Source organism: Ahaetulla prasina, chromosome 7 (assembly GCF_028640845.1).
Source record: "Ahaetulla prasina isolate Xishuangbanna chromosome 7, ASM2864084v1, whole genome shotgun sequence".
NCBI lineage: Eukaryota > Metazoa > Chordata > Lepidosauria > Squamata > Colubridae > Ahaetulla > Ahaetulla prasina.
Window position 1 is genome coordinate 30,937,102 of NC_080545.1, and position 15,267 is coordinate 30,952,368.

Genomic DNA, 15,267 nt, shown 5'->3' on the forward strand with positions numbered 1-15,267 from the left:
TATAAGTAATTCAAGGTGGCAAACATATATAATACTCTTTCCTCTTTTTCTTTTCCACAACACCCCATGAGGAGGGTTGGGTTGGGTTGGGAGAGAGTGACAGGTCCAAGTTACCCAGTCAGCTTTCATGCCTAAGGTGAGACTAGAACTCAGTGTCAGGTGTGCCTCCATTCAAAACTCAAGAAAGAAAAACCCCAACTCCATGTTTATAGAAAAAAGTACTTTTGCTGAGTATGAACTGAATGCAACAAAAGGAAAGCAAAGTCTGAGGCAATAGGCGTGAAAATTACATATTGAAAGCATCCCCAAATCCCTACCCCCAAGGACCCAAGTCCAATCCACATCTCCCCAAGGTGTCATGTGAGCTGCTTCTTCAAATGGTCCCATCTATCTGGCATGCTGGAACGGTTGACCTTTAGTACTATCAGCACTCCCTGCAGCTGTTACGAAGGCAGTGAGAATTTTCCTCCCTTTCATGAGACATCTCCACCAGCTCGCTTCCCCCCTCCCAAATTCCTAAATTATCTCCACCCCTCCCGTTACTATGGCAGCCGAAAGCAAGCAAGTATCACAGAGGCTGAGACTCAGTCTCCTGGTTTCTAGCCTGGTGCCTTAACCACTAGACAGAACTGGCTCTATCTACTGTATGCTGCTGAGTCCTTCAAACCTAGGGCAGATTATAAACAATATAAGTTAAATAAATATTTGACACCATAGATGAGTTTAATCAAGCATAAGATTCACAAATTGTTTCTGTTGCAATCTCAGAACAAATACATATCGGGCGGAGGCTTCGCAAACTCTCTCACTTTATTACCAATACTCAATTAACAAGAAGAAGAACTCGCAACAAAAACTCAAACAACATTGCCTGACAGCCACTTAAATAGCGTGATGTCAGACTGACGGAACCAATGGGAACTCTCCAATTTCCCGTTTGTTTGGCCGCAAGTGGTCGTAGCCGCGAAGCCACAACAGTTTCCTTCTCACTTAATACATTTATGACAGTGTTCAGAAATAATTGCTTCTATTTTTATCGAACTTTACTTGTGAAAAGTGTGCTGTACAGTGGAGATAAGTTCTGCTTGCTTAATTTTTTAAAATTGAGCTTACAGTGACAGAATGGGACAACTTGGTGCAGCCAACTCAGCTCAACCAGATAACTGGCGCCAGCTTGCCACCAAGTCACCTCTGCCAACTCACACCACCAAGTCATTGCAGGAGAATTCAACACAGCCAATTCACCACAGGGACAATTTGCCATGGGCAGCTGGAAAACCGGGCACATGGGCAAGCAAGTGGTTGAGCAGAGTGCAGAGTGGGAGCCAGCCGGGGCTTCCCATTTTCATATGCCTCCATTGCCACTGCTGTGCTGAGCTCCGGGCTGTTTGGAGTTCTGGCCATTAGATGGCAATGGCAGTGGCAGTGTTTGGACTCTTTGCCAGTGGTGGGTGGGGCAGGCAGCAGGGAGGTGGTGGAGGCCTGGCATTTCCCATTTTCACACACATTTTACCACTGCTGCGTCATGCTCCTCCTACCCAGTTCTTCCTCCAACTGCCCATGGCAAGCTGTCCCCACAGCAAATTGGCCATAATGTTCTGCAACAATTTAGTGGTTGTAGTTGGCAGAGGCAGAGGCAGTGGTGAGTTGGCAGATGCAACTTGGTGGTGGTGAGCTGGTCATGCTAAGCTGGCTATGCTGAGTTGTCCCATTCTGCCCTAAATGCCTTTATAGCAAATGCCTTTGCTATATATGCTTTAAGATACCTCTATTGCATTTTAAATTCACTACACTTACGCAGATATGCTGCCAGGGGTGAAATCTAAAAATTTTCCCTACTGGTTCTGTGGGCGTGGCTTAATTGGTGGGTGTGGCTTGTGGTCAGGTGGCTGAATGGGCATGGCCAATAATAATAAATAATAAAAATAATAAACAAAGTATATAAAACTTGGGAGTGCACTGGTCTACCTTCTTTAAAAATAGAGGTACCAGTCTACTAATTGCCTGAACGCACTGGTCTACTAGTCGCCTATAGCGCTGACCATCTGTAGTGTGACCCTTTGAAGTGCCATGGCAGTTATTTAAGGCCATTTGCAGCTATATCACCACTGAGAGCTTCAGGGACAGAGAAGAGGAACAGCGAGGTGTGGGCGGGGGGGGGCAGGGATTTTTGCTACCGGTCCTCTGAACTACCCTCCCCATTGCTACCGGATCGCGTGATCCGGTCTGAACCGGGAGCATCGCATGCTGCCCAATATGCTACATAGCAAGAAAGGATCTAATGCCAATATATGCAGAGATGTATGACAGCTGGTAATGGACCTTGATTAATAATTAATGCTTAATTATTAATTATTATTAATTATTATTAATTAATTATTAATTCTATTCTTAAATATCCAGAGCACATCCTCTATCAAAGATGGTTTCTGAATGTCTATCTCCAATATCTCTGGATTTTAAAAAAACTGATTATTGCAACTTGTTTCGAGAGTATTTGCAAATTTTGAATGATGGAATAAATCACAAATGTCTCCTTTGCCTAAACTCAATATTACCTAAGCATATAAAAATTATTGCAGATTGTATAACTTTTAGCTACCTGCTTTGAGTTTGTTGAAGGAAGACATAGGCGCCTGAAGTACTGCATGAAGCATCTTGCGGTGAAGAGTTTTAGAAATTGTTATAAGAGTATGTACTAGGGGTAGGCCTCTAAAGATCCCCATGGCTAGCAAGGTATCTGCCACCCCCACATAAATGTAGAAGATATAAAAGCTGCTAGTGTTAGTAATAATAACTGCACTGTTCCTCACTCCTTCAGAGGAATGGTTTTTTGTTGACTCTGTTGTATTGGGGTGAGGCGAATCAGCAGATCTATAAAACAGACACAAACACAGATTATTATAAATTTATAGTCATTTATAAATTTACAGTAACATATCAAGTTTCATTTTTTAAAACCATGCTATGTCATACTAGCAGTGAAATCACAATTTAATAGTTTCTGAGAATGCCATTTTGATAAAAATGATTGTTTTAAACAGACATGATTTGAATGTATAATTAAATACTTGAAAAAGAGCAAAGAATAACAACAATTTTGATGTCTTATAAAGTTAAAATAAAACATCGAAATTGTTAGCATTATTCCTCATTTATTATTATATTATCAAACTTTATAAAAAACATTCCTGCCCAAAAAAAGACAACAGGAAAACCGTTATTTAATAATAATAATAATAACAACAGAGTTGGAAGGGACCTTGGAGGCCTTCTAGTCCAACCCCCTGCCCAGGCAGGAAACCCTACACCATCTCAGACAGATGGTTATCTAACACTTTTTAAAAAATTTCCAGTGTTGGAGCATTCACAACTTCTGCAGGCAAGTCGTTCCACTTATTAGTTGTTCTAACTGTCAGGAAATTTCTCCTTAGTTCTAAGTTGCTTCTTTCCTTGATCAGTTTCCACCCATTGCTTCTTGTTCTATCCTCAGATGCTTTGGAGAACAGCCCGACTCCCTCTTCTTTGTGGCAACCCCTGAGATATTGGAACACTGCTATCATGTCTCTCCTAGTCCTTCTTTTTATCAAACTAGACACACCCAGTTCCTGCAACCGTTCCTCATATGTTCTAGCCAGTGGTGGAATTCAAATAATTTAACAACTGGTTCTCTGCCCTAATGATTTCTTCCAACAACCAGTTTGCCAAACTGCTCAGAAAGTTAACAACCGGTTCTCCCGAAGTGGTGCGAACTGGCTGAATCCCACCACTGGTTCTAGCCTCCAGTCCCCTAATCATCTTTGTTGCTCTTCTCTGCACTCTTTCTAGAGTCTCAGCATCTTTTTTACATCGCGGCAACCAAAACTGAATGCAGTATTCCAAGTGTGGCCTTACCAAGGCATTATAAAGTGGCACTAACACTTCACGTGATCTTAATTCTATCCCTCTGTTTATGCAGCCCAGAACTGTGTTGGCTTTTTTAGCAGCTGCTGCACACTGCTGGCTCATATCTAAATGGTTGTCCACTAGGACTCCAAGATCCCTCTCACAGGTACTACTATTGAGCAAGGTACCACATATACGGTACCTGTGCATTTTGGGTTTTTTTGCCTAAATTAGAACCTTACTTTTTTCACTGTTGAATTTCATTTTGTTAGATAGCGCCCAATGTTCATGTCTGTCAAGATACTTCTGTAACTTGAGCCTATCTTCTGGAGTGTTGGCTATTCCTGCCAGCTTGGTGTCATCTGCAAATTTGATGAGTTCCCATCTATCCCCTTGTCCAAGTCATTGATGAAGATGTTGAAGAGTACTGGGCCTAAAACAGAGCCTTGGGGTACTCCACTGCATACTTCCCTCCATGTATAAATGTATGTAAATACATACATATATACAATTGTTATTTACATTGGAACAATCCCATTGAATTCAAAGAACATATTTTAGTAGATATCTACAATTCATCTTTGAGAATAATTGGATGGGACAGAAACCTTTAAAACAGTGGTGGGGTTCAAACTTTTTACTACCGGTTCTATGGGCATAGCTTGTTGGGCATGGCAGGTGAAAAATACTGTAAAATCTCCATTCCCACCCCACTTCAGGGGAAGGATACTGTAAAATCTCTATTCCCACCCCATTGCTGGGCAAGATTCCTACAAAATCCCCATTTCCTCCCGTTCAGGTGGGACTTGGGAGGCAGAGAATAGATGGGGGCGGGGCCAGACAGAATTTTTACTACCAGTTCTCCAAACTACCCAAAATTTCCACTACCGGTTCTCCAGAACTGGTCAGAACCTGTTGAAACCCACCTCTGCTTTAAAAGTGCAGAATTGAGCTGTAGCATATAATAATGAATTATCCATGTAGGACTAAGCAAGGACTGGATTAAAAGTGTTACCAGTTAATAGATTTGTTTTAAATGTAAGTGGCAGCCAAATGAAAATTTGAAATGTAGGAATAAATTAAAGGCAGCCCAATTGGTGCCAATGGAGGATCTTGAAATACAAATAGCAGTTTTATCATTTTATGGCAGAGAGAGAAAGAGAGAAATTCTGTTCAACCTTCCCAAAAGTATCACTGATATCACAGAACAAGCTATGCATTAATTATATTTATGCATTTAATATTATGAATATTAAATATTTCATCCCAGAAGCAGCAGTCTCACACTCTTCCCTCTCTGCTAGCCCCCTTCTTCACAAGGAATCGCCCAGCAGCGGAAATGGAGAAGGAGAAGGGGGCAGTGGTGGCCTCTAGCATTGAGGAGAGAGTGCCACACAGAAATCGGAGCACACAGAAACGCCGTCCCTTCTCCCTCTCCCTCTCCGTTGCTGGGTGATCCTGTGTGAAGAAAGGGGCTAGCAGAGAGGGGAAGAGTGTGAAGTTGCTGCTTCTGAGACAAGGGGACCCAGGACATGTCTTGGTTCGGCTCACCGAGCTTCTCTTCCTCTTGCAGCCAGCTTTTTGGGGCCATTTTCAGGCCATTTTTTGACCGAAAAATGGCCTGAAAATGGCCCAAAAATTGTCTGAAAATGGCCTAAAAATGACCAAATGACCCAGCCTGTTTTTGGGTGTTTGGGGACAGTTTTCAGGCAGTTTTTCAGGGCAAACTGGTCCAAACCAGCAGCAGCCCACCTCTGATACCAATTAAGTAGACCATGCTTAGCTTGTTGAGATCAACCAACATCATGTGCAGCCATCTAACTGAGCATGTGATAATTATTTTGGCTTTAAATATTAAAACTTAGCTCCATTGAAATGTTATAGTTACATAATATAAGCAAATCTTTAATATTGTACTGTAAATACTCACTGAGTGAAATACCATACCCCTACCAGGGAAGCAGCCACCTAAAAATAGAAAATTGATAGTTAATTCATACTTAGACATTCCATTTTTGGCATTCTATGGATTTCCCATGTGTTCTATAAATGTATAATTTCACATATTGATGGTAATATGTATAAAGTCAGCCAAAGGTTTTATGTCCAGTGTTACTCTAATTTATAAAGGGACCAATTATAAAATAGAACTGCCAAACTACAATTTAAGAATTCTGTACAAGGAAATTATTTCAGGTGCTGTAATTCTATTATCTACAGGCCTGTTGAAGTACCCCTTGAAAATTGGACACATCTGTTAATTTCAATTTCACTCAGTTCCTAATCTTATTTCTTTCTGTTTCCATATTAGCTTGCTTGGTTTTTTTAAAGAATAAAAATATGTATATGTTTTCACATTTGTTTCTCCCAATGTATACATTTATGTATTTTATTTTGTCCAGTGAATGTCCACATACATATTATGTTATGTATTTCTGTATGCATGTTGTTGGAGATTACTCAATTAAAAAGTTACAGTATCAAAACATTATGGTGCCTAGACTAACGTAGTGAAAATTTACATTTGAGGGAGCTGCCAAGTTTTAAGATGGACAGCCATACAAATATTTTAACATAAATAATAATAAACTTGTAAAATACAAGAATCAATACATTTGGTAAACTTTTGTTATATAGGTAGTCCTTGCTTAATTGCTATTCAGTCAGCGACTGTTCAAATTTAGGACATTGCTAAATGAATGCAGTTATGGCTGATCTTTGAATTTATAGTGATTGTGGTATCCACAGCGAAGGCTGCAAAAGGCTTTAGGGAAACTTTGGGGAGACCTCACGAACACCCTGCAAAGATCCAGCAGCTACCACTACCAGGCATGCCTCAGCAGCAGCAGGAGAAAGAAAACGGTGAAAGTCAATTAAGGATGGTATAGGATGCAGATGGCAGTGGCAGCAGAGTTCAAAGTAGCCAAAAGAGCAGAGATAAAGGGAAAAATGGAGGGGGGATTTAAGGTGGAGGTGAACACAACAGAGAAGGAATCTGGCTAATGATCAAGGAAGGAAGTTTCTATTATTCTTTCTTTATTAGAGCCCTGCTCTTCTATACATCTTGTACAGCATGTACGAAATAAGAAAGCTTTTCTTTACAATTGTCATAAGCAATTTTTTAACAGTAGTATTTATTATTATAATACTCTTACCTCAATTAAAAAAATAATAAAACATATAAATAATACAAAAATCATTTTTTTGTGGATGGTTATATATCTGAAGTATGTATTCCATGTAGTGACTGTATTCATGGTGTCTGAATCATCAAAGAAACATTCCTGGCAAAATAATTGAGAATACAATTAGACTGTTCTATATAACTACTTCTTGTTTGTACCCTATTGGTATCATCAGTATAAGTCTAGATGTTATTGCTACTAGTTTTCATGAGAACTCCTATTAATGAGATCTGCTTACAATTTCAGTTTCCAGCTTCCTTTTAGACAATAATGTGCTTAAGAATGTTATTTTTACCCTTTTATTCATTCAGATTCACAGCTCTTTAAAAGCGAGAGAAATATTTCCCTTTGAGATTTCTCCTGATGTATTCTTATTGTATTTGAAACAGAATGTCCTATTCAAGATCATTTATTCTTAAAAATGAAAGCACACTTCCAAATGAAATTTCCCCTTTTTGTACATGTTTCCTTAATAAATGTATCAGCATATTAAACTAAAAGCTAATGGTTATTTGAATTGGAAATATTATCTTGCAAGCTGGGTATCCAAGAAACAGGGCCACTTACAACCATTAAGCTACAATAACTTGAAATATGGTATATACCTTTAAATCATCTTCATTAAGTTCCTCAGTTATTTCTACCAGACTGCCCCGAGACAAACGCCTTGCATAGATGTCTGCTTCAGAAGATCGATGGTTGACTGATATGCTGCCTTTTTTGTAAATGCTTTGATTTGGATGAATTGACGTTCTGGTCATTAAATTAAGTACAGATTGTCTTCTCTGCCCTCTGAATGTGGGTCCTGAATTTAATACATTGCTGCGAGGCAGAATTGCCTCCCCTTGTTCAGACTCTGGCACTAAAGACAACTTTCTTTCTACTGGTTCTCCGAGAACTTCTTCTTTACCATTGACCTGCAGTGACGTTTTTCGCATGAGAGAAAATTTGCGGCTAGAATTTAGTGCATTCATTACAGGGTTCCTCCTTTTCTCAGTCAAATCCGATGTTTGTTTAAAAGATGTTTTTTTCATTTCATTTCGTGAAGCCATTCCATCATTATCAACAGAGAAACGGCGCAATGTTTCAGTAAGAATGGAGTTTCTTCTTTCTGCACTGTAGTGGTCAAAAGCATCACATCCCATCAACTCAGAACTGAAGTTGGGTCGCTGATCCTGAAGTTCAGAAAATGTTCCATAGAAATAACAGCATCCTCCATGGAGAATCAATATCTTGTCTGCTTTCTTTAAATGTTCCAACTTTGAAGTGACAAGTATTCTAGTTTTATTGACAATAAGCTTGCAAACACAACTTCAGGAAAAAAAAGAAAAATGCAGATATGAAGTTAGGTACTACATATTGATGACTTTATTATACGAGTGATTTCTAATTCAAGAAAGCTATCCTACATTCATTTAGCTGACAATAAAATTAGGGGATTGAAAAAGAACACTATTTTCTAGGCAAATCATAATTGTACTGGATATCTGACTATAGGTAATCTTCAATTTACAATTGTTCATCCAGCTATCATTCAAAGATATAATGGAACTGAAAAAAAGTGACTTACAGCCAGTCCTTGCACTTAAAACTGCTGCAGCATTCCCATGGTCATGTGACCAAACACTGGGCACTTGGCAACCTGCATATATTACATTTGCAGTATCCTGAGGTCATGTGATTGCCATTTACAAGCTTCTGACAAGCAGTCAATGGAGGAATATTTATTCACATATGTATCAGCTCTCCACTCACATAAACTAGGGAGTGACCCTAACTGTCCGAGAACATGTATTTTCTTAACAGGGATGTTATTATCCACTATTAATGTCAGTACTATTTTTTAATATATTGTAAACAGTGATGTCTATTGCTGGTCTATGACCAAAATAAAGTTCTGTTCTGTTCTGTTCTGTTCTGTTCTGTTCTATTTTATGGAGGAAGTTGGGTTCACATAATAGCAATAGCACTTAGACTTATATACTGCTTCATAGTGCTTTTATAGTCCTCTCGAAGCAGTTTACAGAGTCAGCATATTGCCCCCAACAATCGATCCTCATTTTACCCACCTCGGAAGGATGGAAGGCTGAATCAACCTTGAGCTGGTGAGATTTGAACTGCTGAACTGCAGCTAGCAGTCAGCTGAAGTAGCCTGCAGTGCTACACTCTAACCACTGCGCCACCTCGGCTGATTGCATGATTCACTTAACAACTGTGTGATTTCTTAACAACTATGCCAAAAATGGTCATAAAATTGGGTATGGCTTACTTAACATCTACCTTAGTTAGCAACAGAAATTCTGGTCCCAATTGTGGCCATAAGCTGAAGAGTACCTGTAATATAATTCCCAATCCTGCACTGCATTTCCTATTAAAGAATTCCTCTAGTGGCTCTTTAGGTATACATGAAGGACATTATTGTAATCATCCAGTGATTAAAGTACTGCCTATAAACTGGGCAACCATGCGTTCCACTTTAGGCATAAAAGCCATCGGGGTGACTTTGGGGCAATTACTCTCTTTAAGTCCAACCCAACTCAGGGTTTTTATTGTGGGGAAAATAGGTTGAGGAAGGAGTATTATGTATGTTTGCTACTTTTAATCATTTATAAAAATAATAAAAGCAGGATAAAAAATCAAATAAATAGATCCATCCATTCTTGTGTTCCTTGATTTTCAGTGTCTTTTAATATAATCAACCACAGTATCCTTCTGGATTGGCCAAAGGGATTGAGAATTGGGGACATCATTTTATGGTGATTCTCTTCTTGCTTCAGTGCAAGTTCAAACTGGCTCCCTCATCTGTGGAATACCACAGAGGTCAATATTTTCCTGATGTTTAATAACTACATGAAACCACTGAATGGGGTCACCCACCAGTTTAGATTTTGGTATCAGCATGAATATGATACCCAATTGTATCTTTCAAGCCCAAACTATACAGTTCTGGATGGGGGAGGAATTGTCTCATGGATCAACTATTTTAATTGCAAGAACATTCAGAAGCTTCCATTGGTCCGGAATGCTATGACATAGATAATTTGGGCAGCTCTTCGTACAGCTATGTGATATCTGCACTTTGCAAGCTGTATACTGTTACAGTGGCCATGCCTGCAGTCTTGGCAGGATTAGTTTGAGATGTATTCCCTGACTCTTGAGGAGCTGCCTTCAGATGCTCCTGTGAGGTATTTCGGGTTTCTGTCATATGTAAATATAAATATCTGTAATGATGGCTTATTGTGGGTCTTTTCTTACGATTAAACTACTTGAAACATGGTGTCAGAAGTCTGAATCCATGTCTTCCTGATACATTTGAAGCATACTCCTGAAAGCTATGCAGTGGAAGCATGGCAGCTGCTAACAGTATACCTCTGCCTGAGGCCGTGAGGGTGAGTGGAGACTGCGGCAAGAATTGGAATAAGTTCAGGGCAGAGTTTGAAGATTACGCCTTAGCTACAGGCTTGGATGATAAGTCGGCAGCAGTTCAAACTGCCACATTAAGGAGATTGAAGGGCAGTGAATGCCTCCACATCTACAGACACAACTTAACCCTTTCTGTGGAGCAAGAAAGAGATACCAAAGTTATTCTAAACGCTTTAAAGACTTATTTCAGACCTCTCAAAAATGTTATTTTTGAAAGATACATATTTGACAGCTGCAAGCAAGAAGAAGGTGAAACAATAGATAGCTTTGTCACACGCTTAAAGGAAAAAGTAGCCAGTTGTGACTATGGCCCCTTAAGGGATGAGCTATTTCAGGACAAAATAGTTTTGGGCGTTACTAGTGAAAACACATGCCGCCATCTCTTGAGGGAGCAAAATTTAAGCCTACAAGCAGCAATTGAAATGTATTGGACTATAGAACTTACTGACAAACGGCTGATAGTCCTAGAGCAGGGTAAGGGTTGTGTTAATACAGTCTCTAAACAACAGCCAAGTAGGATGAATTATCACTACAAGTACCATCATAAGAGGCAGTTTTATAGTTCATTTGTAAACAATCAAGTAGCATGCAAGTATTGCGGCAGCGTGCATATACAAGAGAGAGAGCAGTGCCCTGCATATGGGAAAACCTGCAGAGTGTGTGTGGGAGGCTAAATCACTTTGCAGAAGTGTGTCAGGGAAAAGGGAAGTGAGGAAGCTGCATACAATTGAGCAAACATCAGACTCGGAGAATGCATCTCAGGAGGATGCATCCGTGTTTATCACTGATGCAGTTTATAGGAAAGAATGTATTTGCGCAATACACTCCAGGGGCAAAAAATGGTTTGTAAATCTCAGGTTTAACAACATAATTCAACCCTGCCAGCTGGACTCAGTTGCAATCTGTGATGTTATGAGTCTAAAGGACAAAATGAAACTGGCACCCAAGATACTTCTTCAGCCTAGCAGTACAAAATTGAAGTTATATTCAGGAGAACTGAACTCACTGGGCCTATTTCAAACAGAATGTAGCATATCGTGGGGATAGTTATAAACTTGAATTTGAGATTGTGGAAGCTGATCAGAAACCATTATTGTCAGGATCAACATGTGACCGCTTGGGATTGATGCAGTTTACCATTCTGGCCGAACTACACAATGTTGTGAGTTACTCCCCTAAATCTCCGGTAGGGCCATTGACAAAACAGCAAATCTTCCAAGTATACCAGGAAGTGTTTGAGGGCCCCATAGTATCTGTTCCAGGAGACGTTCATTTTGAACTTGACCCTACTATTTCCCCAGTACAAAGTGCACGACGCTATAGCCATTAAGCAGCAGGTTAAAGCACAACTGGATAAGTACGAGGCAGAAGGACATATTACGTCAGTAACCGAGCCCACTGACTGGATAAGCAACATGGTTGTTATTAGAAGGCTGGAGAAGATTAGAATTTGTATTGATCCCAAGTTTTTGAATATGGCCCTGAAATGATCACACTATTTAATGCCAAGGCTTGATGACATTTTGCACAAGCTACCCAAAGCAGGAGTTTTTACACTTGTTGACACTAGAGATGCCTTCTTACAGTGTAAACTGAATGAAATGAGTAGCTACATGACAACATTCTGGACCCCATGGGGTAGAAAGAGATGGCTTAAATGGCCCTTTGGAGTTTCTGTAGCACCAGACGTGTATCAACGAAAGCAGCACGAATTACAGAGTGGGCTCAGTGGAATTGAGCCAATAGCTGATTACATTCTTATAGTTGGCTGTGGTGAAACAGATGAAGAAGCTGATAATGATCATGATGAGAAGCTAACAGCACTATTAGATGCAGGTGAGGTTAAGGGTCAGTGTAAAGAAGTTACAATTTAAGGTGCACAAAGTCTGCTTCCATGGGCATATTTTGTCCTCATGAGGTTTAAAAGCTGATCCAGATAGATTAGAGCCATTGTGGAGATGCCACCGCCTGCTGATGTTAAATCAGTGCAGAGATTTATCGGATTTGTTACCTATTTAGCAAAATTTCTGCCGCACCTATTGGAGGTGTTTCAGCCATTGAGACGCCTTCTTAACAAAGATGCAGTTTGGCATTGGCTTCCCAAGCACGACCAGGCAGTACAGGAGATAAAATGCTTGGTCACTATTGCTCCAGTGTTAAAATATTACGATGTTTCAAAGACTGTTACCATCCAAAGTGACTCAAGCAAAAATGGCCTAGGATGTTGCCTAATGCAAGAAGATCAACCGATTGCATACGCGTCCAAAGCGCTCTCTTCTGCCAAGTTGAATTATGCTCAAATTGAAAAGGAATGCTTAGGTATTGTATTTGCCTGCCAACATTTCCATCATTATCTTTATGGCCGGAATACAATCACAGCCGAAACTGATCACAAGCCGCTAATAACCAAATTCAAGAAGCCCCTTTTGTGAGCTCCCAAACGGCTGCAGAGCATGATGATTAGTTTGCAGAATTACAACCTTAATGTTGTCTACAAGCCAGGACGTGAAATGTATATTAGTGATACCCCGAGTAGGGCTAAATTAGATCAGGTGACACTTGGAGGAGAACATGAGCATCAGACAGTCTGCTGGATGCAACAGGAACAAACTTTTTTCGCCGAAGTTAATCAAGCAGACTATCTTAATGTCACAAATCAGCAGCTATATCAGCTTAGGCAGCACACAGGTACTGATGTAGCTTTACAGGCACTGAAGGCTATTGTTATGAGTGGGTGGCTGGATGAGAAGGAGGCAGTTCCAGCAATAGTGAGGGAATATTGTTCTTTCAGAGATGAGATCGCCGTACAAAACGGGATCTTGTACAAGGGCCCAAGAGTCATAGTGCTTTGGTCAATGAGATGCTATTGTGCATACACACGAGCTATATTGCCATAGAGACATGCTATAGACAAGCCTGTGACACACTTTACTGGCCCAACATGCAAGGCAAAATCAAGGACTTTGTTAGCAATTGTTCCACCTGCAATGAATATGCATATTTGCAATAAAGAGAAACCATGATGTCACACAAGATACCATCACATTCTTGGCAGATTGTTAGTATGGATTTGTTCAACTATGCAGGAAAAGAGTATCTAATATTAGTTGATTATTATTCTGACTTTTGGGGATTGAACCCCTTATGGACTGTTCAGCTGAGACTACCATTAAGAGATGCAAGACTCAGTTTGCACGTTATGGCCAACCAGATAAAGTGATCTCAGATAATAGTCCCTCAGTTTACGAGTTTACAATTTAGGAAATTTGCCACTGAGTGGGAGTTCAAGCATGTGACCTCTTCACCACGTCATCCACAAGCTAACAGCAAAGCTGAATCAGCTGTGAAGATCGCTAAGAATCTATGGAGGAAAGTTCACAGTGAAGGTAAAGACCCATAGAAAGCCATTCTACATTGGAGAAATATCCCATCTGAGGGCATGGACAGTAGTCCGGCACAGAGATTGATGGCAAGGAGACTAAAGACATCACTACCAGTGGCCGACAGGCCGCTTGAGCCCTCGGTGATACAAGGGGTTCCAGAAAAGTTACGGCTGAAGAGACAAGCGGTCAAGGCAAGATATGAAAACTCAGCTAGAAATTTGCCAGAATTGAAGATTGGGGAACAGATTCAGATGAGACCGCTGCCTGGAGATCGAACAAGTCACTGGAAAATGGGTAGCTGCTTACAAAAAGTGGCTCCACATTCCTATTTAGTGGACGTTGAAGGAACTTTGTATCATCGCAATCGGGTAGACTTGCGTGTAGCTGAGCGGCCAGATTTTACATATCATGGGGACAGGCCAGATGTATCTGGTATTACCATGCTACACTTACCCATGGACAATGAGGAATGCGCAGGGATGGGGCCTCAGATTAATGTTGATGAGAGCTCGGAGCAAGCAGGTATACCCGATAGCAGTTGAGCGCTGGACACTCCAGTAAGCACCAGCGGTTCCAGTGAATTCGGAGAAGCCCATAGTGCAAAGATAGCCAGTCGGCGCAAGAGGGCCAGTCTCAGGGCCGATGTTTGCAACCACCTGACAGACTTAACTTGTAGAAAGTGTTGATATTGTTCTTTTTTACAATGTAACAGACTCAATTTGTAGAAAGTGTTGATATTGTTCCCTTTTACAATCTGAACTGTTTTACAATGTTTTATGATGTTTTATTATGTGATAGTTGTGTTACTATGAAAAGGGAAGATGATACAGTTGCTTGCATCAGAACGTTGCATGTTTCACAATGTTTTATAATGTTTATAATGTTTTAATAATACAGTGTTTTATATCGTTTTAATGTATATATATAATGCTTATAAGGTTAATAAGGTTATATAATGTTTTAAAATGTGATAGTTGTATTAATGAAAAAGGGAAGATGATACAGTGATTATGTCTGCAGTCTTGGCAGGATTAGTCTGAGATGTATTCCCTGCCTCTCGAGGAGCTGCCTTCAGCTGCTCCTGTGAGGTATTTCTGGTTCCTGTCATATGTAGATATATACCTGTAATGATGGCTTGTTTGGGGTATTTTCTTACGATTAAACTACTTGAAACATATACTTCTATATATGGTTTGAGGTCCTGGTTGTCGCCTACAAAGTTTAAACTTGCATAAGGATAGGTTATTGGAGGGACTGCCTATCTCCCATGTTTTCTGTATGGACCAAAAGTCTTTGCATACTCCAGGTACTCCCCTAATTTCCCGAAATCCATGTGGTAGTATTACTGAAGGCCTTAAAGACTTGACTGTTTCCCCAGGTCTTGGATTGTG

General features: G+C 40.2%; 1 protein-coding gene across 2 annotated transcripts in view; it reads right to left on the bottom strand.

Moving 5' to 3' along the window:
- The window catches only part of CFTR (CF transmembrane conductance regulator), a 147,601-nt gene that overhangs the window by 55,308 nt on the left and 77,026 nt on the right, over positions 1-15,267 (bottom strand). For both annotated transcript variants that reach the window (XM_058191460.1, XM_058191461.1), the window contains 4 exons: positions 7,676-8,381; positions 7,041-7,169; positions 5,816-5,853; positions 2,603-2,874 (listed from right to left, as the gene is read on the bottom strand). In XM_058191460.1, coding sequence (XP_058047443.1) covers positions 2,603-2,874; positions 5,816-5,853; positions 7,041-7,169; positions 7,676-8,381 — 1,145 coding nt within the window. The remainder of the gene's footprint in view (positions 1-2,602; positions 2,875-5,815; positions 5,854-7,040; positions 7,170-7,675; positions 8,382-15,267) is intronic.